At 34.5% G+C, this 24447-nt stretch overlaps 1 protein-coding gene across 2 annotated transcripts; it reads right to left on the reverse strand.

Moving 5' to 3' along the window:
• Window positions 1–408: 408 nt before the first annotated feature.
• Window positions 409–20449, reverse strand: LOC114271345 (V-type proton ATPase subunit a1). Of its 2 annotated transcripts, XM_028212973.2 has the most exons (18): window positions 19992–20449; window positions 13089–13133; window positions 11677–11799; window positions 11291–11398; window positions 10548–10661; window positions 10291–10464; window positions 9925–10062; window positions 9621–9728; window positions 9408–9515; window positions 6627–6775; window positions 5767–5920; window positions 4676–4836; window positions 3612–3818; window positions 3329–3512; window positions 3156–3239; window positions 2128–2324; window positions 1980–2039; window positions 409–1006 (listed from the first exon to the last, which is right to left on the reverse strand). In XM_028212973.2, the coding sequence occupies exons 1-18, from the start codon at window positions 20130–20132 to the stop codon at window positions 802–804; spliced, it is 2460 nt and encodes an 819-aa protein (XP_028068774.2). In that variant the 5' UTR covers window positions 20133–20449; the 3' UTR covers window positions 409–801. The 2 variants fall into 2 exon arrangements, with proteins under 2 accessions (XP_028068774.2, XP_082761537.1); XM_082905411.1 differs by lacking the exons at window positions 13089–13133; window positions 19992–20449 and adding an exon at window positions 12014–12181.
• Between the last annotated feature and the right edge of the window lie 3998 nt (window positions 20450–24447).

The raw sequence follows: 24447 nt of genomic DNA on the forward strand, positions 1-24447 counted from the left end.
GTGTGAGACTCACAACTTATGGGTCTCATGTGAGTCCCACACCCATGTGAGACATTTAATAAAATATTTGGTAAAACATAATTCTTAACATTACTCTTTACACTTTTAGAATGTTTTTACCACTTTCACTTCCACCACCGTCACTCCCACCACCACCTTCATTCCACCATTACCATCAAATACAGAAAAATATTTTCTTAGAAAGATTTTTCATTAAAAGTATTTTTTATTTGAAAATATTCTCCGTCCAAGTAAACGGAGCGTTAGTTCAATGGTTGGGCTTTTGTTCATTCCTTTTTGGTTTTTATTTTGTTTTTCAGAAGCTTTAGAAGCAATGAAATGTTTAAAAAAAATAAAAAGTCCAGGAACACAAAACCAACCATCCAAAAAAAACAGTTGGCTTCAATATGAGTGAAAGAGTCTCTTTAATCTTAAATGATAGACCACATCATCTGGTGTATATGATCAAAATCATTTAATCTGTTCGTTTTGTATCTAGACTTAGGGGAAGGAAAATTACAATTTGGTGATCTAAGTAGAATCCTTGTATACCCACAAAATCCGAAGAATCTGAGCTAAGATAAGATTTTACATTTCTAAGCTAATCGAGCCGCATGGTGTTAAAAGCTAAGAATTCTTCCCTGCCTGCCTGCCTGCCTGCAGCCAAAGTTGGGTTTGTAGGAATGTTCTCCATTAAACCCTTGGATTCTGGTGGTGTTGTGGAAAGTTCTTTGCTCTTTTTCATTGCACTTTCTTCATTGCCAAAGAATAAAAATGAGAGAATTGAAGTAGAAATGAACTCTAGTCGTCGTCGTCAGGTAATAAAGCAAAGGAAAAAGGTTTGAACTTATAACCATCTCCATGATAAAACTTGTTCTGGAATTCGACCCAGTGGAGACGCAAGGCATGAAGGAAAGCACTGAGGGTCTCCATCATTAGCAGTATGAAGGCTGTTGCAAAGGCAAAAACCGTTAGCCCCACCAACCGGATTATGATGTTATCATACCTGCAATAAAAATCATTATTTATATGGTTAAAAAAAGTTAATAAAAAATGGTAGCTCGATGTACAAGACTTTTGTCACTAAAGGGTCTGAGGAAGGCTAAAGGATGCAGGTGTACCCTCTTTATGTCATAGAATAATAATAATAATAATAATAAAGAAAATTGATTGCACATTAGAGTTGCATGGATCCATCAAACAATAAAGGAACTTTAATCACTAAATAATTCCTAGTCTTTAGAACTTGAAATCATGACAATGATATAGATTCATTATGTGAAGTGCAGTCTGTGAATGGTCTTTCAACACCTTCAACTTGAAGAAAATCACCCTCCCTACTGATACATTTTTTGGTCTACCGTACATGACAAAACCATCTTACACAACAAAAGCATTCTATTGGGAATCAGCTGTTTTAGCTTTTGTTGGGTTCGATTTATTTTCATCTTTAATGAATTTGTTTAAAATTGACTCAAATGATTTTTTATGTTTTAGATTTGCCTTGACTAGATACCCTAAAATTAAAAATTAAAAAATATGAATTTTTTTTCTAAAAAAGTTTAAAAAAGACGAAAATAAATGAATTTTTGTAAGATTTTTTTTGATAAATTTGTTCTTATTTTTGTCTTTAGTAAATTTTTTAATTTCTAGAATCGTCTAGTCAAGACTAACCTACAAAGTAAAAAAAAAAAAAAAAGACTCAAATTTCAATAAAGACATATAAGTCGAAAAAATAAGTACCCATAGCCTTAGCAAGATACATATTTTTCTTAAATTGATTCAACCGCACCAAGAATACATAGTCCTTGGTCTACACTAACGACCAAACAACACACAAAATAATAGTCAATTTGAGGGCTGAGTTGCCAATGTCCTGCAATAGTTAAGAGCGAGCCAACAAAGAGATGCACAATAATGGAAGACAAATTTGCAGAAGAAGAGCATACAATAGGCTAAAGCTTGGTAACTAAACTTACCCCCAGGCAAGGAGGAGGACTTTCTCATAGAAAACTGTTGATAATTCAGAATGGGCCAGGCTGTAATAACAATAGAAGATATCAAAAACAAGATACTACAATAAATAAGTTAAATTGCGATTATGAAAAACAGAAACACTAATTGTACCTCAAAGCCCAAAGCCGAAGGTATGATGCAGTATTGGAAACAGCACCTAGAACAAACTCAATAGAATGTATCATTTGATGTACAAAGACCTCACTAAAATTAAATTCCTCATGATGCTGCCTTGCAGAATCAGGTTCCGCATCCAGATCCATCATCTCAGAGGTTCCAAGCATCCCGTATGTACGCCCTTGAAATCTCTAGCAAACATTGCCACACACAAAATAATTAATTACATACCTTTGCTTGTCCCCATAAATGAGTTGTGCAATATAGAATTAACTCCATTCACAAATTAGACTATTAGATGTGTTTGGTCGTAAAAATGAAATAACTGTAAAATTTGCTTTTTTCATCAAACTTAGATTTGATCATATTTTTTAAGACAGGATAACCTAATCTAAAATTGAGAGATATAAAAATGTTTTGTTTAGCAAATAGAAAAAACTTGAATTGATTCTTTTATAATTGACAAATTTTGAATTAGTTAGTTTAAAATGAAATGAGTTCATTTGTCCAACCAAACGGGCCTTTACTAATTTCAAGAAGTCCAAGCCCTTCAAACAACTTCCTCTCCATGTATTGCTACCATACAGAGAGAGAAGACTGAAACCTGACTATATAAGACTATGAGACTCAACAATGTCAAACTTTAGTCCACAACCACTATTCAAGAAGAGCAAGTTTGCTGATAAAAACAATTGTTTTGCTAGCTCTCCAGGAACTAGCAATGCCACTGACCCATTGGAACTCATTGTGCATTGGAATCCTAAGAATGGCAGATCAAACCACATTTGCATGCACACACGAGCACAGACTAAAATTACTATACTTAATTGACCACAATAACATTCCAGTTTTATACGAGTGTCCTAGGGCAATAACAAAAGTTCATGAAGAAATGAGGAAAACAACTGTTACAAACATAAACACAAATAAATTAAGCATAAGTACAGAGACTGAGTTGTATTCAGTAAAGCTCATCAATTAGTCCGGGAATTATAAACATAGAAAAGGTGACCGGAGTGTACCTCAGAGTGAAGTTTCTTCAAAATAAAAGGTTTTGGAAAAAGCATCCATGGAACCGCAACAACTGCTGAAAGCAACAATATGACCTGCAAAATATCTACTATGAATCAACAACACTCAAAAGTAAAGAACCTGAGTTCACTCAAACTACAATAAGAATGAGAAAAGGCCGTGCCTGAAGTACTCTCTGGCCCCAAAACAACTGATTCTCACCAAGATCCTCAAAGGGACTTAAAAACATGTAAATCATCACATGATAAAGGTCAGCTTGAGAACCGGTGCACCACTTGATGATAATGAGAAGTGATAGATACCCAAAAAGGCTGTTTAGAAAGATCATCTGCGGCACGAACTGATACCTAACCACAAAGCAAAAAGTAAGTTCCATGTTAATCTAGTTATACTTAGATATTGCATTCTGGTAGAAAAAGGGGAAGGAGAGGGGAGAAAATACACACCAAATATCCACTGAGTTGCTAAAGAAACGAGCATTGAAGTAACTTATTATGATTCCTAAGTTCATCTGGAACACACCCAACAAAATAGACATCTTCATTTTAAGAGAGTTCAAGAAAGGAAGTTCTGTACGACTTCCACGCCAGCTGGGATCGACACCAAATGGATATGGATCTCGGAATTTGATTAAACCAACAGTTTGTGCATCACTATCAAAGAAAACAGGTCTTGTTAAGTATTTCACAGATTTGGAGAGAGAGAGAGAGAGAGAGAGAGAGAGAACAAGGATGGGTAATTGGAGAGGAAATGCATGTATGCATTATTATGTGTAGGAGATGCCACATAATTAGTTAGAATGATTCAGATATGATCAGATGTGCACAGTGGATATGAGAAGGAAACATGAAAAAATTACATAGAAATTTATTTTGTTATCAAGAATAACTATACTGAGGACCAGTAAATTTGATGCACGTGATAAGGAACACACAATAGCAATAATGCTAAAAGAAATGATCGCAAGAATCCCACCATTACAGCAAATACAATTCTTTTCTTTAAAAAGGAAAAAAGCATAGCCAGAACAAGGATCTGGCATTGATATCATATATGCAACCCTTAACATATTCTTAATTAAAATCTGGTCAGATGGACTAGTAAGCTAGGATATGTTTCTAAGCTCCTATATTCTAAAGCATACGTATGTGGAGTAGACATGAGAATGCACAACACATTACATAACTGGCATAATATGGAGTAGATGTATTTTCCCAGTATATATATACAGTTTTATATATGTTTTCACCAATTTATACATTGTGCATTTTTACACCAACGCAGCACACACCAACAGCACTAAAAGGATAAGAAAATTTATTTGGAGGCCAAAAGTAGTGATAAAATGCAATCAAACATTGTATCTCCTCTTCAGCAATTCTAAGGCCTGGAGCTTATACTGACAGAGAAGAGGGCTTTGGAAATCTAACACAAGCAAAACTGAGAAAAAAATTAGTTTTTTTCACTTGGAGATTTATTAAAGAAGAAAAGCAAGATAAACAAGCTATACCTGCATGTAGTATCTCGGCATTTGTAAGCAGACCCCCCAAATATGTGATAAGGAACAGAAAAGAACTCGTTGTAAATTAACCCACAATAAATTGAAAATAGCGACATCAAAAGGAGCACATAACGGCCACCAAATAGCATCTCCATAAAGCTGCCAAGTTTCTGACAGGAAAATGAACACTTAAATTAGACTGTACATATGAAACACAAGCACAGTCTGTAGGTACTACAGAACTGGCATGGCAAAATTGATATATATTCAATTAATAAATAAAACACATCAAAAGTTAATTGTTCTACAAACCCTTTCCACAAATTTTGATACAGCAATCATCATCATCAATTCCTCGTGATTTATAAAAAGCCACCAGTTCTTTTAATTATATTTCAGTGTTACTTCATGAATTTAGAAATCATCAACCAAAGGGTGTAAAGTTAAGGTATTCAGTAATTCAATCCAAACTTTTTTTTTCTAGGCACTTATACATGAAGAGACTTCATAACCAGTGGAGCTAATATTAGTTTGCATTACTAGACTTCTGTTTAACTGTGCACTTTCTCAAACCAAAAGAATTTCTATAATCCAAATCAAATTTGATTTTATTTTTGCATATATGTTCCTTGACATCCTGAGCTTTACAGAAATTGGAACTGATATAAAATTATTAATATAATAACATAGAGTTCTAGTAAATCCCAGTCATTGCAATTTCACTGCAAACACATCCTTATGCTCGAGCACATATCTCATTGTATTTGTAGGTCTTGAGAAAACAGGAAATTTGCTTTACTATAATAGAAAAGGCACATCAATTCATACAATTATTACCTGCAATGATTTTTTGGGTAACTATTTCAATAGAAACAACAGAATCAAAAAGCATATGTTAGAACGTTTAGAAACCAGTGATAACGAGTCAACAATTTCCAAAATAGGAAAATATATATATGTGTGTGTGTGTGTGGAACAACTTGAAGATTTCTTAATTCACCTACAGGACAACAAATTTCGTATTGGTATTGCTTTCCTTGATAGCACAATTTAATTTTCAGCTTTAAAAAAATAACCTTTCATCTGAAAAGAGAATATACCTGTGAACCAAGCTTGCTTTCATGAGCTAAAAGGACTAAGGCTCCCAACAACAAGCATATTCCATGACCCCAGTCCCCAAACATCACAGCGAAAAGAAACGGAAATGTAATAACAGTATAAACAGCTGGATTTGCTTCCTGGTATCTAGCAACACTGCCAAAAGATGCTGTATTAGTGATCTGCCCAGTTGTACACCAGCATATCAACACACAAACACACACATAGGATATAGTTTAATAACAAAATAGTGCACCCCAAAAGTTTATATAATTTATGAAGAGCATGTGAAACCAACCACAAGATATTAAAGTAATTAAATATATTTTTTTAAAAAATTCATGTTATAGCCCAGTAATTGACAAACAATTAGAGATACTCTACTTGTTTTTAAATTCTTTCACAATGGCAAACCATGCTACAAGCATGGCTGCCAACAATTGGTTCGCTTATTAGCTATGTAACTAGTGATGTTAAGTTGTTAACTAGGAGAAAAGTTGTGACCACTTAGTGCAACTTAAAACTAGCTCCCATAACTCTTACATAGAACAACCGTAGTAGGAAAGGAATGAATGCAGTAAAAATGTGATGCACTCAAATAAGATTTTTTTTGGGGGTACATTGGCGGAATTAAATGAGATTATGAGACAAAGAGACTCATCATATGGTGTAACCACTGCATAGATTTTTTTCCCCAATGGGTGTATGGTGAAATCACTACACAGAATGCTTCAATTTTTAATTTTTTAAGATATTTTCAAGGAAAATGATACTATATTGTAAGATCAACAATCATTATAAGAACAAAAAGAAACATGTCTACGCAACCAAAAAAAAAAAAAAACCACATATTTTAATTTACCCATATGCATCAACAATTTCCTGAAATGCATTTGTAAAGTGGTTGGTTCTGAAGTATGTTGGAGGTGGTTCCACAGCATCCATTGTGTGAAATATTATACCCACTTGTGAATTGCTATCAATTGTAGCCCGTTGCAGTGCTTCATGAATCTGCACATAATAAAACTGTGATAACCCTGTCCCGTGTTATGCTAATTAATCTTAATTATGATTGTGATTATATGTTCAATATGATTTTTAGTGGTAATTATGTGATTATTCATGTGTTTGAAACTATATATGTTCACCGTAGGAAAATCTGACCAACTTACTTTGATAATTTGAAAATTGAAGACCGTAGAGGTTTCAGAAACTGAAATTGACTGTATTATTGTGATTGGCATAATTTTCAGAGCCTATGGTGCAATTTAATTGAAAACTGATTCGGAATGAATTAATTAGTTTAAACTGATTGAATTAAGCACCATGACTTAGCCCTAATCAAATTTGATTAGGCAAGCGTATATAAGGGCCTAATTACACTTATATTCATTTCCTTGGAGCTCAAAAATCTGAAATAAACACTCTAGAGAGAGAGTGAGCCGATTGTAGAGAGAGAGGGAGCACAAAATTGGGGATTTGGACTAAGAGCTTGAAATTGAAGAGGTTAATTCAAAGTGCTAGCTAGAATTTGGAAGATTTGAACTCCTAGGTGAGTAAATGGACTCAATTTCATGAGTTTAAGTTCATCCTTGCATGAATTCTAGCTTGTAATGTGACCAAGAACAAGAATTAAGTTGAATTTGATGAATTTGAAGTCAATGTACACATGCATGTAATAAATTGCTATGAATTTGCATATTTGAGCATGAAACATGTAGTTCATGTTAATTTGAGAGTCCTTTACTACATGCATGTGAGAATTATTATGATATGAAACTCAATTCTAAGGATTTATGTTGTAATTAGAAGTTGATTATTGAAACATGAAGAATATGACACCAAATCATACATGCATGCATAATTTTAATGAACTCCATAATTTTGAGCATCATTTGTGCTATTTGAAGAGGGATTGGAGTCAATAATTGACATGCATAAATGATTCATGAAGATATGAAGTTTGAATGCAAGAGCTTTAACCATACCAAGAAAAATGTTAAATTATTTGAGAATTAGATAATGGTTTTGGTCAATTGGTCTCAAATAACCCATATTCTCATGCCATGCATTGATCTTCCATGTTTTTGTACCAAAAACACGAGCTTTGGACCTTCGAATACTAAGTTTGAACTTCAAATGCAATTCTGGAAATTCCAGAATTCGACATGTCCGCTCGAGCGGAGAAAGCGCCGCTTGAGCATGAAATGTTAACTCCCAGAAGTTTTGCAGACATTGATGTCCGCTCGAGCGGGAGGAATTACGCTCGAGCGGCCAGTCACATGTTTTGACTATCAGCTCGAGCGTCCAAAGTCATGCTCGAGCGCAAAAATGAGGTAACCAGTACTTTTGCAGAACAAAGGGATCTGCTCAAGCGGTGAAAGTTGCGCTCCGAGCCCTGTTTCAGAAATTTTAAAAGTGTGTTTTATGATTTGTTTTCCGTTCTCCTTCACTTCTAAGCACTCTTAAGCATGCATTGAGCATTATAAATGAGTTAAAAAGATAAAGAAGAAGCCTAAGAAGGATATATGAATTAAGAATGAATTGAATCGCTTGTGACCCATTATGTTTATGAAATGTGTAGGGTCAAGCGTAAGGGCAAATCATCCGTCAGATCACTGTGAGTAATATCTTATTAAAAATATGTTCAAGTACGTTATTTTCCAAACGTTACTTCTGTATGAGCCTCATAGATTTGTATTTTGAATTGTGGATAAATCAGTCTTTTGCATAAGACTAATTGAATATGAATATGATCATGATCACGGGTATGTGCACATATATACGAATATGAAAATGAATTGGGCCAAAGGCCGTTTGTTATAAACGAATTGGGCCAAAGGCCGTTTGATATGAAGGATTAGGCCAAAGGCCGTTTGACATAAACGAATTGGGCCAAACGCCGTTTGACACGAACAAATTGGGCCCGAGGCCGTTTGATAAGAACGAATTGGGCCTGAAGCCGTTTGATACGTTTGGGCCTGAGGCCGTTTGATGTACTATATAGAATCATGAATGGGCCTAAGGCCGTTTGGTATAGCTACTACAAATTTCATTCATGTACTCCTTTATTTTGATATTATTCACTGGGCTATCACTCACTCTCATTTATGTATGTGTAAGTGAGCAAAGAGATGTCCAAACCCAGCCCCAGTGAAAGACATGAGAGGAGTCAAGTTTTTGTGGAGTCAGCCTGTACGTCTCACGCATGAGACTTTGCGTTGTTTTTTTTTACTTTTGATTTCCCTTTTGTTATTTTGATGAATATGTTGGATCACCATGTACATGAACTTTTTGTTAGGCTGACTGTATGGTTGAAAGGTCCTGGACACATAAACTATTAATTTTATCTATACGTGTGAGTTATTATGGAATGTTTGTTTTACCATGTAAGCACATCTCGTTGGACAAATTTTCAAGTTTGCTTCCGTTTTGGCCCCTTATTCCATTGAAAATAAGTTTGATCAGGTTTGAGGCCATAGGTAATCCCTTGATTACTAGCTGGTCATGACCTTAATCCATAGGGGCGGGTTCGGATCATGACAAAAACCTTTTCCTTTTTGATAATAATGTAATAAACTTATGGAAGCAATTGCAGATATTTTGCCCAAAACAAGAATGACATAAGAGGAGACCAAAGTACCTGAGTTTTGGCAATTATTGGACACCAGCCCTCCCCAACAAGACATTTTTTTGTAACATCAAAATTCAGCATGTTCAGTGTATCATACACAGCTTTCTCCCTTCTGACCTAGATAAGGATGATAATTGAACTTACTTTTCAGCACAAAATTAAAGATGTGCAGTACCCTCTCACTTTGGATATTTAAAGGTTATAATGCTAATCCACATTTACCATGTTCATCCATTTTGTTAGCTGAAATCCAATGGAAGTAAGAGCCTTATTTCGGTGATGGGTTCCAGCATCCAAGGTGGCTTCCAATTCAGAGAGACGTGACAAAACCTGCAACAAATCAGAAATATAGAAATACATGTATCCCATAAAGACAAAAAGGCTCATACATATTTTGCTTGTCATAAGAAAACTAAACCACATAATGTGCTACACAAACATCAATCAAAAATAAAATGAACATATAATCAAACTATCTTTCTTGCAAGCATGTGGGAAAATGCAGCCAATCAATTTAACAGCATACTTGTTGAGTTAGTTGCCTTTGTTTCATTATATCTTCAGGTACAGAATAGCAATTTGCACCAAATGCTTCACAAATTTTCAAAATTTTTGTCTTTGCTTGCTCTCCCGAGAAGAACACTACAAAAACAATTTTCTCAACCTGCACAGGCCACAGTCTTCACAAATTCAGTTGAATTCACAAATTCAGGCCACAGTCTTCAAAGCAATAGAAGTACACCAACATAGCACTCTAGTGAAGAAAGCATACTATAAAGAAGTAGAATATATTCGAGGTTTCCAGATTATAAGCTATAGTAAGAAAATGGGTAGAAAGCAAATTTATCCCAAAAGACCAAAAGATAATAATATAAATAAGGAAGAGAATGACCATTTCAGTTGATACAGGATCGAAGATTTGTTCATCAGTTGGTGCCTGATTGAAAAGCATGTTGCCTCTTGTAGCACGAAACAACATCCGCTCAAACCTAAGAGCTTTGGATTTAATGATAATGCCACTAATAAATCTTAAACCAGATTGATTTGATGGCCCAGGTTGCATCTCCTGTAGAATGGATTATCTATAATAAACGAAATCATGTTTGTAGTTTATCAAGCAAAACAGTATTTGACAAAGCAGACAATTACCTGTTCAAGTAAAGATGCTGTATCTGCATAGACATCATTCGAGTACACATGATCATCTAACTCTCTTTCCTCTGCAATTGCATGACTCTTACTTGAAACAAGGAAATCACTTGCCTGGAATTGCGCATGAGAAGGCATAAGCAAAGCATCTAAAACTATATTTTGGATTGAAGCTTCATATATGCACATACTCAAGAAAGAAAGAACACGAAAATTATTTGGCACAGATATTCAGCCACAACTTTCACACTATATTTATACTCCATCTAAGTACTGGACATGTTAACAAGAAAGAAACAGAGATAATTTGATGGCTTGGGACTCATCAGGCAATGTTTGGTAGCGAGCCAAATACAGAAACAATGAGGACAGAACTACAGATAATTCTAGTGCTTCAAGTTGACGAGTAGGTGTGAGAAAGTGAAGATAATTTTTTGTAGATGCAACCACCATAATGTAAAAGAAGTTTTGATATCTTGAGCTTGCAAAAGCTAAGAAATGAGCAAAAGATAAGAAAATATTCAATCACACAAAGAAGGAAGTTGATTTCCATGTCTATAAATAGCAAAGAGCAGCTTAAGTATATGAATTTGAGATTTTGAGAACAATATGTCAATGAATACCGGTAAGTTGTCCACACAACCACTACCTTTATAACTATTGGAGGGCATTAATATTGAAGAAGCAACAGATAAAACGACATTGGTCCCCACTGTACTCAAGAAAATTACAAGACAGTATACCTTCTGCAGAACCATCTTGAACTCCAGAAGCTCATTGTATGTTTGCTGTAACTTCTCACTGTTATTATTCATTTCAATTAACTCAAGTTCACGCTCAGCGAGTTGTAACTGGAATTAAGAGAAAGACAATAATAATGCACATTAGATTCACAACTTATCAGAAAACGCACATTATGTTCCTAAGAAAGTAGAAAACCTTCCTTCACAACAAAGAGAAATTACTTATTAAATTTTTGACAATCTTTTGGAGCATACAGTTATTACTGGCAACGGGGGAGGAGAGAAACGGCCCAGACAGAAAGAAAAGAAAAATATTTGTATAAAAAAAAAAAAAAAAAAAAAAGCTGACTTGTCAGTAGATGGGAAGTAACAATTAGAAACTGAACCTCTAATTCCTCCAACTCCACATCCGGTTGCAAAACAGGATGAACGGAAGACATTAAACCAGCTTTCTGTATTTGATCTTTGAAAAAACGTAACTTTCTTGACATCTCTGCACATCTTTTTACCTGTGAAATAACTCCCAAATATGAAAACAAAAATTATAAAGGTGAAACTACAGCACATATCATTTCTAACTATGACAACTATATTGAAATTTGAAATAATAATATTTAGCACTAAGTTCACACCGGAAGGTAATCCAGAGGGATATTTATTTCACAACATCCAGTAGACAAATTCATTTGGCACAGATTCCACAGAAAGAGAAGAGAAACTTACTGAGTTTTTCTCTTGTTGTTGTTGCTTTCTCTTCTTTTTTTCTTTTTTCTTTTTTTCTCTTTTTCTTTTCTTTTCTTTTTTCTCTCTCATCTCAACAAATGATGACAAAGGTTAATAGCTTTGTCCCTCATTTACTTCTGTTTGTTAGAAAGAGAAAACAAGAAAGGTACCCCAATCAAGTTGGTGAAGTTTTGTAACGCATTTTTTGATTTCAGAAAATGCCTACTCAAAAATAGTCACATAAGAGCAGTTATGCCATACAAAATTGCTTCAGTTTTTTTTTTCCTTCTAAAAATCTCTCTACTGCTTGGTTGTAGATTTCATAGCACAAAACCAATAGTGATGTTTAAAAGGCTACAAAATTAGGCATTAAAACGGTGCATAATTAATTTTACTCGTTCATCAATCAACTATATAAAGCCTAACTATTGGTTTGGCATTCCCCGTATTCTTACACCAATAAATAAATAAATAAAAAGGTGGTGCTTTCTTTAAAATAAAGGCAAACTGGTAAATTTCAGACTTCAAATTGTGCCCCACAATTCAAAAATTCACTACACAAAATCTCTTCCAAGAGATAGGTAAACGAAACCAAAAAAAAAAAAAAAACAGAAATTATGTAAGATAACGAGCAAATGCACAATTTATAAATACATATATAACTACAGTGACCAAGTATCGCACTGGCACATAATTTTTACACTTAGATTGCTAAAATCATTTATGGTAATTTGCCAGAAAATGGGGATTTTTATTTGTTTATTTCATTAACAGGAACAAGATCGTGTCAATACCAGCTGACTTCCCTATTCCAGAAGTTGAGGAAACATAAAAGGGAAAAAAAATATGGTTACACTGGCAGGAATTTATGCTATGAGCCAGTGATACTGACAACTTTATTTACTCTGCAACTAATAAAGCTAAGAAAAACAAAGGTTTCTATTAAAATCAGGTTCCAGTTTTTTGTTCCTGTATAATATATGTAAAATTCAAACCCTCATTACAACACAAAAATTATAACAGTTCTGATTGAGCATCCTCTACAGTAGTAAATAGCAGCTATGATCAACAATACCTGATTAACAAATGTTCGTTGGAATGGGCTTTTATCAGCATTTAACTGCCAAGATCAAATCATAACAGTGAGTGCACCAGATTAACTAATAAGGTAACGGAAAAAATTAAAGATGCTGTAAAAGTTTTAGTGAGGGGGGAAATGGTGTTAAACATGGACATGGTTTCATCTTTTAACATTAAATCAACTAAGGAACACAAAAATATCCCAAGTCTACATTCCATTTAAAGTTCAATCTCACACACATAGACAATTTTGTAACACTCATCTTAAGAACCTAGAACAATCAAGTATTAGGATATACACAACCAAAAAAGGTTTTAATGAATGTCTTTAAAATGTTATATCAAAATGAAACAAAGGAAAAGGATGAATTGGTAACCATGCATAAAATGAATGGTATTAGTGTTAATGTACACCTAAACCTACTCCACTAAACCTAACCCACTACACCACTCCACCTCCACTTCACCTACTCCACTACACACTCCACTTCACCTACTCCACCACTCCACCTCCACTTCACATCTCCATCTCCTATATAATGTACATACAATACATCACAACATACAACAATCAATAATACAATCATTTCTCTTTATACATTAAATTTCTACATGGTATCAGAGCAAGGTTAAAGATCTTGGTGTTCTCGGTGTTCTCCGCCTTCCGGCGGGCGGCAACCTTGCCTTGACCGCCCGCCGGATCTCAACCATTTGAGACCTCCATCAACTTGCAAGACCTCTCTCACACCAATTTGATGTTAGCTTCAACCACCTCCAGGATTCACTGCCTTCTACCGTCGGACGCATGAGGAGCTTGAAGCAGCTGGATGTACTGGCCTCATCCCTGCAACTGTATGCCAGCTTTCAAGGCTTCACAACAACTCCGAACAGCCAATGCCAAGCCCAAGATGGTTGATGTATCTATTTCACCAATGTAATACTTTTCCATCTTTATCTTGGACGAGTTTGTAAAGATTTTCTTGATCTTCTTCGTGAAAAGCAACCCTGTTCCAAGAATTTTGACCATTTTTAGTTGGGAGGGATTTCTTTCTCCTGGATTCGGCTCCAAGATAACCTCTTGACACAAACCCAGATTTATAGCCCCACCAGTTTGATGAAACATCTTTACTTTCATTTCCTTCAACATCAAAAACGTGATTTGCAGATTCTTCCACCAACTCCAATACACTGTCCTGATTATAGTTTGTCTGTGGGCATTCCTCGACTTTTTTGACAAGTATTCCTTCAAGATCCTTAGAAGAATATGTCTGCACAAATTTCTCTCTCTCTCTCTCTCACACTCACACGCCTTTTTGAAAAATCTTATCACCACCACTGAGCTGAGACTTGGCTGTGTGAAAATCTCCACCGCCATTCCCTAACCCACATGGGCTTGTTCCCATCTTTTCATACAACCCATCTTTCCCAAATTGTTTAATCAATCAGTCTGATCCCACTATCCCCACTTTCTTTATTTTATTTTATCTTCATTTTTCACATTAAAAAAAAAAAAAAAAAAACAAAACAAAACAAAACAAAACAAAACAAAAAAACAAAACAAAAACAAAAACAAAAAATACCAAATTTCATTCCAGTTGATTTTTCTGCATTACCACACCTACCATTCGAGTTTGCAAAACACACTTGCTTTATTCATATCAGGGATCAACCCCGATCACAATTTTACAACACAAAAAAAAAAAAAAAAAAAACAAACAAACAAACAAACAAAAACAAAAACAAAACGATTTGTTTTCTTTTCTGCAGACGGCCACCCACCGACCTCACTTCCTCTACTCTGCCGCCGGTCTCTTCTTCTTGCCTCCGTCTTGGGCGGCCCTTGCTGGTGCTGCCTCCGTATTTCCCACTCCACTGGGCACGATCACTACTCCCTGCTCCTCCACTGCAGCATATGGCGGACCTCCAAATCGGAACATCACGGTGGCCTTCCGCTTCAGCTCCTTGTTTTCCGCCTTTAGCACACTTATCTCTGCTCGCACATCCTTATACATGCGTTGGAGCAGAGCCAGTTGGGCGTTTAACTGTTGCACCTCATTTGTCCTACTCTGAAGCCGGTGCGACAAGTTTGTGACCGCCGTCATGGTCTCCACACATGACTTCAAAGTATACTGATTGGCCTCAATATCCGTTTGCACCGCCATTTTTTGCTCCACAGACCGCATTGGAAAGTTTAACGGAGCAAAACCAGAGGTGTTTGGTTGAGGTTCACTGGCCACCGCACCAGTTATTTCTCTTGTGGACTCGTTCAGGTCTGGAAAGAGCGTGAGCAGACCACGGGAAGAGGAGGCCATGTTCTGGGTAGCTGGACGGGAAGAAGAGGCCATGTTTTTGGGTTGCTAAGTGTTTCAGCGAAGCAGCAATTTCCGACTGGTACTGTCAGAAAAGGGTTGGTTACAGAGTGTTACAGAGTATCTCTCTCAAGACAACGAAGAGTTTCTCAGAGGTTTTTAGCCAGTTTTTTGTCTTAGCCTCTGCCTTAGCCTCAGCATCCGTCTTGGTTAAATAGCCAAGGCAGACACGCGCATCGCGCGCCACTTGACGCCAGACGACAAAACGGGCGCGCAAGCCAATGTGGTGACGCGCCTCGCCATCATGTCCGGCACATCTTTTTATGACTTGGGCTCGCCTTTTGATGGCACGCCTTTTTATGGATTGGGCACGCCTTTTGATGGCACGCCTTTTGAAAGATTGGGCACACCTTTTGAGAGTGCGACTTTTTAAAGGGTCCGACAAGACTCTGTAAACTATCCCGACATTGATTCCGGTTAGCTCCTTCATGGGTCCGACAAGACTCTGTAAACTGTCCCGACATTGATTCCGGTTAGCTCCTTCATGGGTCCGACAAGACTCTGTAAACTGTCCCGACATTGATTCCGGTTAGTTTCTACAAGGGTCCAGCAAGACTCCGTAAACTGTCACAACATTGTCTGCTACAACGGTCCGACATGACCCCGTAAACTGTCTGCTACAACGGTCCGACATGACCCCATAAACTGTCTGCTATATCGGTCTGACACGACCATACCGTGTCTCCTATCCTGTTTTATTTTATTTGTCAGTTTACTTTCCTGTTTTGTTACTCTCTTCAAACTCAAGTTGGTTTGTGTCTAACCTCCTTGAGTTTGAGGGGGGCTGTTAATGTACACCTAAACCTACTCCACTAAACCTAACCCACTACACCACTCCACCTCCACTTCACCTACTCCACTACACACTCCACTTCACCTACTCCACCACTCCACCTCCACTTCACATCTCCATCTCCTATATAATGTACATACAATACATCACAACATACAACAATCAATAATACAATCATTTCTCTTTATACATTAAATTTCTACAATTAGTAATGGACAACGGGTGGTTAGATCAAAATGAATCACAATCCTCACACCGATTATCACTAGGATGGTGTGTTGGTCATAAGTAATTCTAACAAGAACCAAAAAATTAGAACAGAAAATGGCCATGAGGTGTGAAACCATTCCATACTAAAAACTTAACTCATAAATGAATAACATAAAATAAAATTGACCAAAATTTCACATATTTTTCTAGAAAATAATTCAAATGGACACCCGAATATATTAGGTCAAGCATTAGAAAAAACTAACCATAGCCAGATTAAAAATTTTAGATAACTAGACAATTGATTTTTTTTTATTTTTCTTTTATTTTTAGATTCACTAAGAAAATTAGTAATTTGAAAAAATAAATAAATAAATAGGAAATGAAGCATAATTGGATCCACTAATTCATAAAGATGAGTATTCAAGATTAAAACAAAAAAAACAAAAAACAAAAAACAAAAAACAAAAAATCAAAGAAATTTGATTTGGGCAAAAAATATGGGTGTAAGTTAACAGTCTCCAGTGTTTGCATTAGTTGTCCATGGATTCTAAATAACATGAACACCAAGCCACCAAGAAGTGCAGTTCTATCTAATTCAGTCAAAATTTAATTCGTAATAATAACACTGTCATAATCATTGCATAAGCAAACACAAACTTATCTGAGTTGGAAAGCAGTGCAACTCATTCTTGTCAATCTATATGCAAAGATCTTATTTTTGTGTTCTGTTTATAGGAGAAAACTAAGCCGATATTCTATCATTTTAACACAATGCTTCCCCCTACCCCCATAAAATTAGAATAAAATAAAAAAGAGGGGCGCTAACACCATTAACTTCAATTGAATGCCGCTTTTCCCAGTTTCCCATGCACAGAACCACATCGAGCAAGTAATCACCGAGGCCCACATACTCAACTTACACAAAATACTGAACTCACTTAAAAATAAAATTCACCTTATTATAAACCCTTGAGAGGGTGAGTGTGTGTACTTGTAAGGTCCAAGATATGCAAATGTGTGTTAGAAGAAGGATTATGTTATGATAGGACCTAGAGGCCCTCTAGTGTAGTTTTGGCAATCCTGTATGACAAATACTTATTTATGTTGCAATCTAAATTCATTTGTGTTGTATATACCATAGCTCTCATAAGTATTTTTTAGTTTACATTTTTAAGTTACAAGCAAGTCTAGGTATCATCTAAAGAAAACCAAACAGTCGTCGACAAGCCAAAGCAGTTCAGGAGACCAAAATTCAGAGTTTAAGAATCCACCACTCAAGTAGTGATCCAACAATGGTATAGTAGTGAATGTATGCCTTCTAGATCTCGAAGCGTGCTTGTGAAGAATTGCAAGTGTTGATTCACCACTCAAGTGGTGATCTGCCCCAAGTGGCATGGACACTTCTAAGCAAGTGGCGTGTCTGTGTCAGACACTTCCCAACACATATTTGACACTCATCTAAACGTGTCTTTTTTTTTTATAAAAATAAAAAAAAATTAGGCCCAAACACCTGAGTATATACTTGTTCGTCGGTTAGACATCCATGAAACTAATTATAAATTTGAACAAAATAATTTAGGATACAATCATAAAAGAAAAACAATGTCACTTTATAGGAATGAAGGTTATGTTGCATATTTATTTTTATTTTTTTATTATCTTTAAATGATGCACACATATAATAAATATATAAAATTATATATTTTGCATGTGTACCCCACAAGTGTTGTCCTACACTTTTTAAAAAATTGTCATGTCGGAGTGTCCGTGTCATGTTTGTGTCATGTCACGTGTTCATGTTTCTTAGAACTGACCACTTGAGCAGTCTAAGTTGGCAAGTCAGTCATAAATGTGTGAAACTGCATCATTTTTAGAATTGATCACATTGTTTCTCTATCTACTTGTGCAAAATATTTATACATCCATCTAGAGAGAGTTTTACATTGCTTGGAGGTTAATTATCAGATCTATAGATCATTGAGCTTGATTTGATCATCTTCAAGCTAACAATTCTCTTCTCCTACACTGATTTTGAAGTCCTTAGGTGGATTACAAAGGCAATAGTGAAAACCTTTAGTGAAATCTGGGGGAGGTGATCAAGTCGTGGATTCGGCTAGAGCATCTTAAGCCTGTGAAACGTGAATTCATAGGTTGATCGTAAGATACTCTTGTGATCGCTCATTTTATATAGTGAATTGATTTGTTAGCATTGGGCTTGTGATTTTTCATCTCAATTGAGGTTTTTCATGTTAAAATTCCGTATGTCTTGTGTGATTGGCCTTTGTTAATTACATGAGATTTGATTGTGATCCTACTATGGATTGATCATTTGATTGATTGGTTAAATTGTACATCAAGTGTTTAGAAATTTGACTATTGTGATTTTTCAAATAAAATCCACTAAGACATGAAGTTGGATCCTAGTCAATCAACCGACCAATTTTTGGCATTGTGAGACTGGATAAAAACCAATCAAGCCAGAATGGAATGGGAAAAGAGGTTGACATGCTCAGACCAATGTTTAGAATACTTGAGCCAAAAATGGTACAAAGAGAAGACCCACTTTGCCAAGACATGATCTTATCTAACATAACAATCTTTGTCCAACAACTCAAAAAGAGTTGTACTTGGATTCAACTAGCTAGTAGGAAAGGAAAAGTATATCGTATCCAGAACACAAATAGAACTTTCGTAAGACCACAAAACTAAAAGTACAAATATAGGAACTTAAGATAGATTAATGAATGCACATTCATAGACTAAAGAGTACATAGATTGGTTGAGAGATACAACTAACTTAAGCATCAGTGACCACCCCACCAAAACCAACAGGGCTAGTCTGTTAGCCAATAACCTCCGTATCTCACTAGGAGGTCAAGCGTTCAATTCTCCCCACCTATATATGAGTCATTACTCCCAAATTTGGGGATCATTCTTTTATAATTGTTGGGTTCTTGACTTTATTTGTATGATTGTCATATTGAGTTGTTGGACTTTCTTATATACTTAGACGTCAAGTATCATGAAATTCCCATGATATTTGTAAATTATCTCCTACCGATTGACTCAAAAAAAAAAAAAAAACCAGCAGGTTATGCAGAAGCTTGGGTTACTCATCATGTCATCCCAATTGTACCTTAAGCAAATTTCCCCCCATACAATTTCAATAAATCAATATGTGAAACGTTCGTTTTGCTGATAGAACACATCACATATATAAAGACCCACTGCAACAATATCCAAGATCATAATAATAATAATAATAATCCAAGTTACACCAGAGTTACTGGGTTCAATTTGTGTCCAATTGTCCATACAGCTAGTCAAAGGTCCAAAATGCATATATATTAAACGTTTGAAATTTGTTGTTTGCGCGCAACGGAAAATCAAGGTCCAAATACAAAATCAAGCGCACGATTCAAGATCAATACCGTCAAAAATTCAACACAATTATAAATATATAAATATACGTATGGATAAATAAATAAAATTGGATCGGAGTGTATGGGGATTGGGAGCGTACGTCAGAAAATTGAAGAAGGCCGAGTTCGCCGAGGTAAGAGATGGCACGTTGAGCGGACTCGAAAGGCATGATGAGCTGAATGAAAACCATCTTCTCGGAGCGCATCAGATCCATGGGAGGCAAGTTGTCTATGTATTCCATTTTCCATCAACCAAACACTGCTCTGTGCTTTCTTCCAATAATGGAATTGGACGGAGGGAGGGAAGGACTGCCTAGATCTCCAGATCTGATGATGATACAAACAGAGAGTCGTTCTCTCTCTCAAATGTGTATATGTGTGGGTTGCTCTCTCTCTCTCTCTCTATGTGTGTATCGCTTTAGTTTTTTCAATGGCTCGCTTTCAGTTTTCCATGGGCAACTGCCATTGGAATAGAGAGCATTCACGTCCTTTTTATCGTGGTGTTGGAATAGTTGAACTTTGAAGAAGAAATACGCTACAAATTAAAATAAAAATGGTCAATTGAATTAAATAAATAATAATAATAACCAAAATAATAGGCGGTATTTGGGAAGATTGGATTTTGATTTTTTTTTGATTTTTTTCACTAGAAGGCAAAGTTTTTACAAAATTAAAAAAAATAAATTCAAACAAAATATTACAGTCAATCCCATAATTATTTCACTTTTTCTCTCACAAACATCGTATCCAACTATAAAAAAAACCCAACTATTTTTCAAAACACAAAAATATTTTTTCCAATAATATCCTACAACTAAAAAAATTTACATAAAAATTTACTTCTCAAACACCCACATAATAATAAATGAAGGCGGAGATGCGAATTTTATATTGCTCTTGGTTGGTTTTATTTTTATTTTTAATGACTTGCATTTAACGATGATTTACCCTCTCACTTTTTATACAGTAGTGTATAAAAGTGACTAATTGAGTGTTAATTTGATGATATATAGAACATAAATCAAAAGTGACTAATTAAGTGTTAATTCGATGATATATAGAACACAAATCATGACATTTTAAATTAGATTAATGCTTGAGGCCTCAGAATTGCTCGAAATTCAAAATTTTTTTTTTTGCCGGGTGTTTGGTTTTATTTTTTTTAATTTATTTTTTCTATCTTTTAATTTATTTTCTTTTTGGTAAGGGTGGTTATGTGTATTAGACATCTCGCACCAGCTCAGTCTGTATGATTTGATAAAGTCCAACCTAATTCACTTACCTTATCAAATTATGCAGGCTGAGTTTTTTTTTTTCTTCTATTTGTTGGGCTATGTTGGTTTGATTTTTTTTTTTTAAAGGTGGTTATGTGTAGAGATGTGTCAAAAAACTAAACATTTCGCATTAACTCATCGTATAAAATTATATAAAATTAACAAAATTTAACCAGCAGCTTAACTGATCAGTCAATTAGATTGGACTGGTTGAGTGATAACATTGACTAATTAGTTAGGTTGTTGATTAAATTTTATTAATTTCATATAATTTTATATGACGAATTTGTATAAAATGTCTAATTTTTTGACACATCCCTCCACATAAATCACCCTTAAAAAAAAACCAAATAAAAAAAAAAAAACTAACACACACAGCCACCACCCCCAAAAAAAAAAAAAAAAAATTGTTGTCGAGTCGAATTCGAGGCCTCGAATTCGAGGCCTCTAGCACCGTTGTTTAAATTAACTGTCAAGTGAGTTCAGTTAGGATAAATTACATTGGCACCTCTAAGATTTATGTTTATTACAGTTTTCCTCACCTTTTGAAAATTATATCCCCTTGAAGTTTAAAGTTTTATTACAGATTGGTTCATCAGTTAGTTGACTATTAAGTTAACTAACAAATTTTGCTAATGTCAGCAATTTAATTTTTTTTAAATACTAATTTTGTCCTCACTGGATAATTACATTGACACCCCTCACATTTTAGAAATTACAATCCCCTCCACAAGGTTTAAAGTAGCATTACCAATTACTCCATCGGTTAGTATTAGTTGAAAAAAAAATCATTGAAAAAAAAAATATTTGAAAAAAAATTAATTAAAAAAAATTTTATTAGTCAAATTTTTAAATTTCTGTTTAAAAACCAACATAAACTCATTTTTTGAATTTACGTTTTTTTTCCTCAAATTTACAAACTGAGACAACCATTTATAAACTAAAAAAATTATCAAACAAGTTTTTATGACAGTTTTTAAAATTTTTGTAAATATAAATTGAAAACTAAAAACGAAATGATTACCAAATAGGCCTTAGATGGTAAAAATGTCGTAACATTAACAAATAATTAATAAGTTACCAATGTAAGAAATGACTTATCAAAAGATTCTTAGGCTATGCATGGTTTGATTTTTAAATTTTTTTATAAAAAATAAAAAATAATTTGGTTAAGAAATAAAAAATAAAAAATTATTATCAATTTTATATAATTTTTATCTTTCGAGTAATTAGAAATAATTTTTGTAAATATAAATTGAAAACTGAAAACGAAATGGTTACCAAACATGCCTTAGATGGTAAAAATGTCATAAAATTAACAAATAGTTAAATAAGTTACTTGAAAAACCTAAGTGATTCATGATTCGATCAAGATTTAACTGTACCAAATTTCCAAACAATTAAAAGTAACAATCTAAATCATCAAGCACGTACGAAAGTGATTTAGATTGTTGTTTCAGAAACAATAAATAGACACAAACGATTTTTACATGGAAAAAATCACTATCGGAGCACCTTCAATTGTAATTAAAAAACCATGGGCGAAACATCACAAATCAATCCACTACGAAGGAAAGAAAGAATACAAATTACCCAAACTCTGTCAATTTGTCTTCAATGCTTTTTATATCTTCCACCGCAACCTTTGTCTCAGGATTGATTAGATTGATGTTGATTTTACAACATCCACGTCGACTCAACGACCGCGCACAGCTTCGAACACCTTCAAACATTCCACGCTTGAATCTCCGGATTCCACTAAAGAAGAACACTCTTGAAAATGATTACTCAAACAACTCTTTAATGTGAATTATCAAACCATGTGAGTTTAATAAGTAAACATCAAAGGAAAACTAGCAAAACAGCCTCTAAAAGAAAACCCTAGAGCTCCCAAAACAGATCTAGAAGCATTAAACCTAAAAACAAACCTAAACACATATATATAGAAAGCAGGGGTTACGTACCCGGTAAGAACCTGAATTTTAGACAAATAATTAGTTTGATTAATAATAATATTAAGTTAGTTAACACTGATTATTAAATTATCGAATTATAATGTTAATAGTATCATGGTTAATACCAACATTAGATTCTTTAAATAAAATTATTTATCTTTCTGTGATAAAAATTTTTGTATCTAAATACAGTTGTAGAAACTAAATGAGTTAATCAAATAATAACTAAGTTAGTTAGATGATAGTAGGAAGCAAAACATCGAGTGACTATGTTATATATATATATATATATATATACAATGATTTTATATACATTGATTCTTATAATGTAAAAAAATAAATAAATAAAATAAAGTAAAATAAAAATTTAATCAGAATTTTTGGGCAGAGGGATCTGACCACCCTTCTTTCCCAAGGAATGCTGAACAAGAATTCCAATGCATGCTACAACATGCTTACTGCCACACTCCTAAGGCCTTTCCTTAGGCTTGTAGTATATATACAGTATGAACATGCTCCTCTCCAACAGCACGCAACCTCATTAGGGGAAGCAAGTATGCCTTAGGATAGAAATTGAAGCCAATAGGAAATTTTGGTAAAGATAAAATAAAGCAAAATAATAGAGTAAACAAATATAATTTAAACACCTATTTCCTTTTCACAATGCCTACATAAGAACTCCATTTCAGCCACCTTAGGAGATACACGGCAGAGTAAGAGAAGAAGGGAAAGAGTATAAAAGAAAGAAAGAAGATGAGAGGGTGCTTGGTGGTCACCAATTCAAAACAAATTTTTTAGAATAGTTTGTAAGGAGCTCTTGAGGAAAAATACTCAACCCCTATCCTCCCTTAGATATTTTTCTTAACTAAATCTATATATTAAAAATATGCAAGAGTGTGCATTGATAATACACAAATACTCAATGCATGTTTACATTTTGATAGAATGATAATCTTATAATTATGTGATTTCTACCTTTCTTACAAGTATGGATTAGATGGTTTAGCTACTGATTTTGTTTTTTATGTGTTCAAGTATTCTCCATTGTTGAATCAATCTTGCATGCTTTTGAATTTGTGTTTACTCTTCATAAATATTATTTTCTGTTATCACTAATGAAAGTAAATATGAAGGGTTAGAGTTTCACATGGGAATAATAGTAAGAAGCATTTTTTTTACTCTTGCATGTGATTCATGGTGGATACAAAGTGTGTTTTTCGCAAACTAATGAACTTCCATCAAAATAGATTTTTAATCTGTTTTGAATAAACCCTTAACAAACTCATGAGAACACTTTCATAAAATCTGAAACTACTGGAGTTAGTTTA

This window comes from Camellia sinensis, chromosome 14, assembly GCF_055761805.1.
Source record: "Camellia sinensis isolate YWXY chromosome 14, ASM5576180v1, whole genome shotgun sequence".
Lineage (NCBI taxonomy): Eukaryota > Viridiplantae > Streptophyta > Magnoliopsida > Ericales > Theaceae > Camellia > Camellia sinensis.

Excerpts from the sequence above, each read along its gene's own strand:
- LOC114271345 (XM_028212973.2), bottom strand. The coding sequence starts at position 20,132 with ATGGAATACATAGACAACTTGCCTCCCATGGATCTGATGCGCTCCGAG. Across the intron at positions 11,800-13,088 it reads AACGAACATTTGTTAATCAG|GTAAAAAGATGTGCAGAGAT; the intron begins GTATTGTTGATC and ends GTTATTTCACAG. Across the intron at positions 3,240-3,328 it reads GGGGCCAGAGAGTACTTCAG|GTCATATTGTTGCTTTCAGC; the intron begins GCACGGCCTTTT and ends GATATTTTGCAG.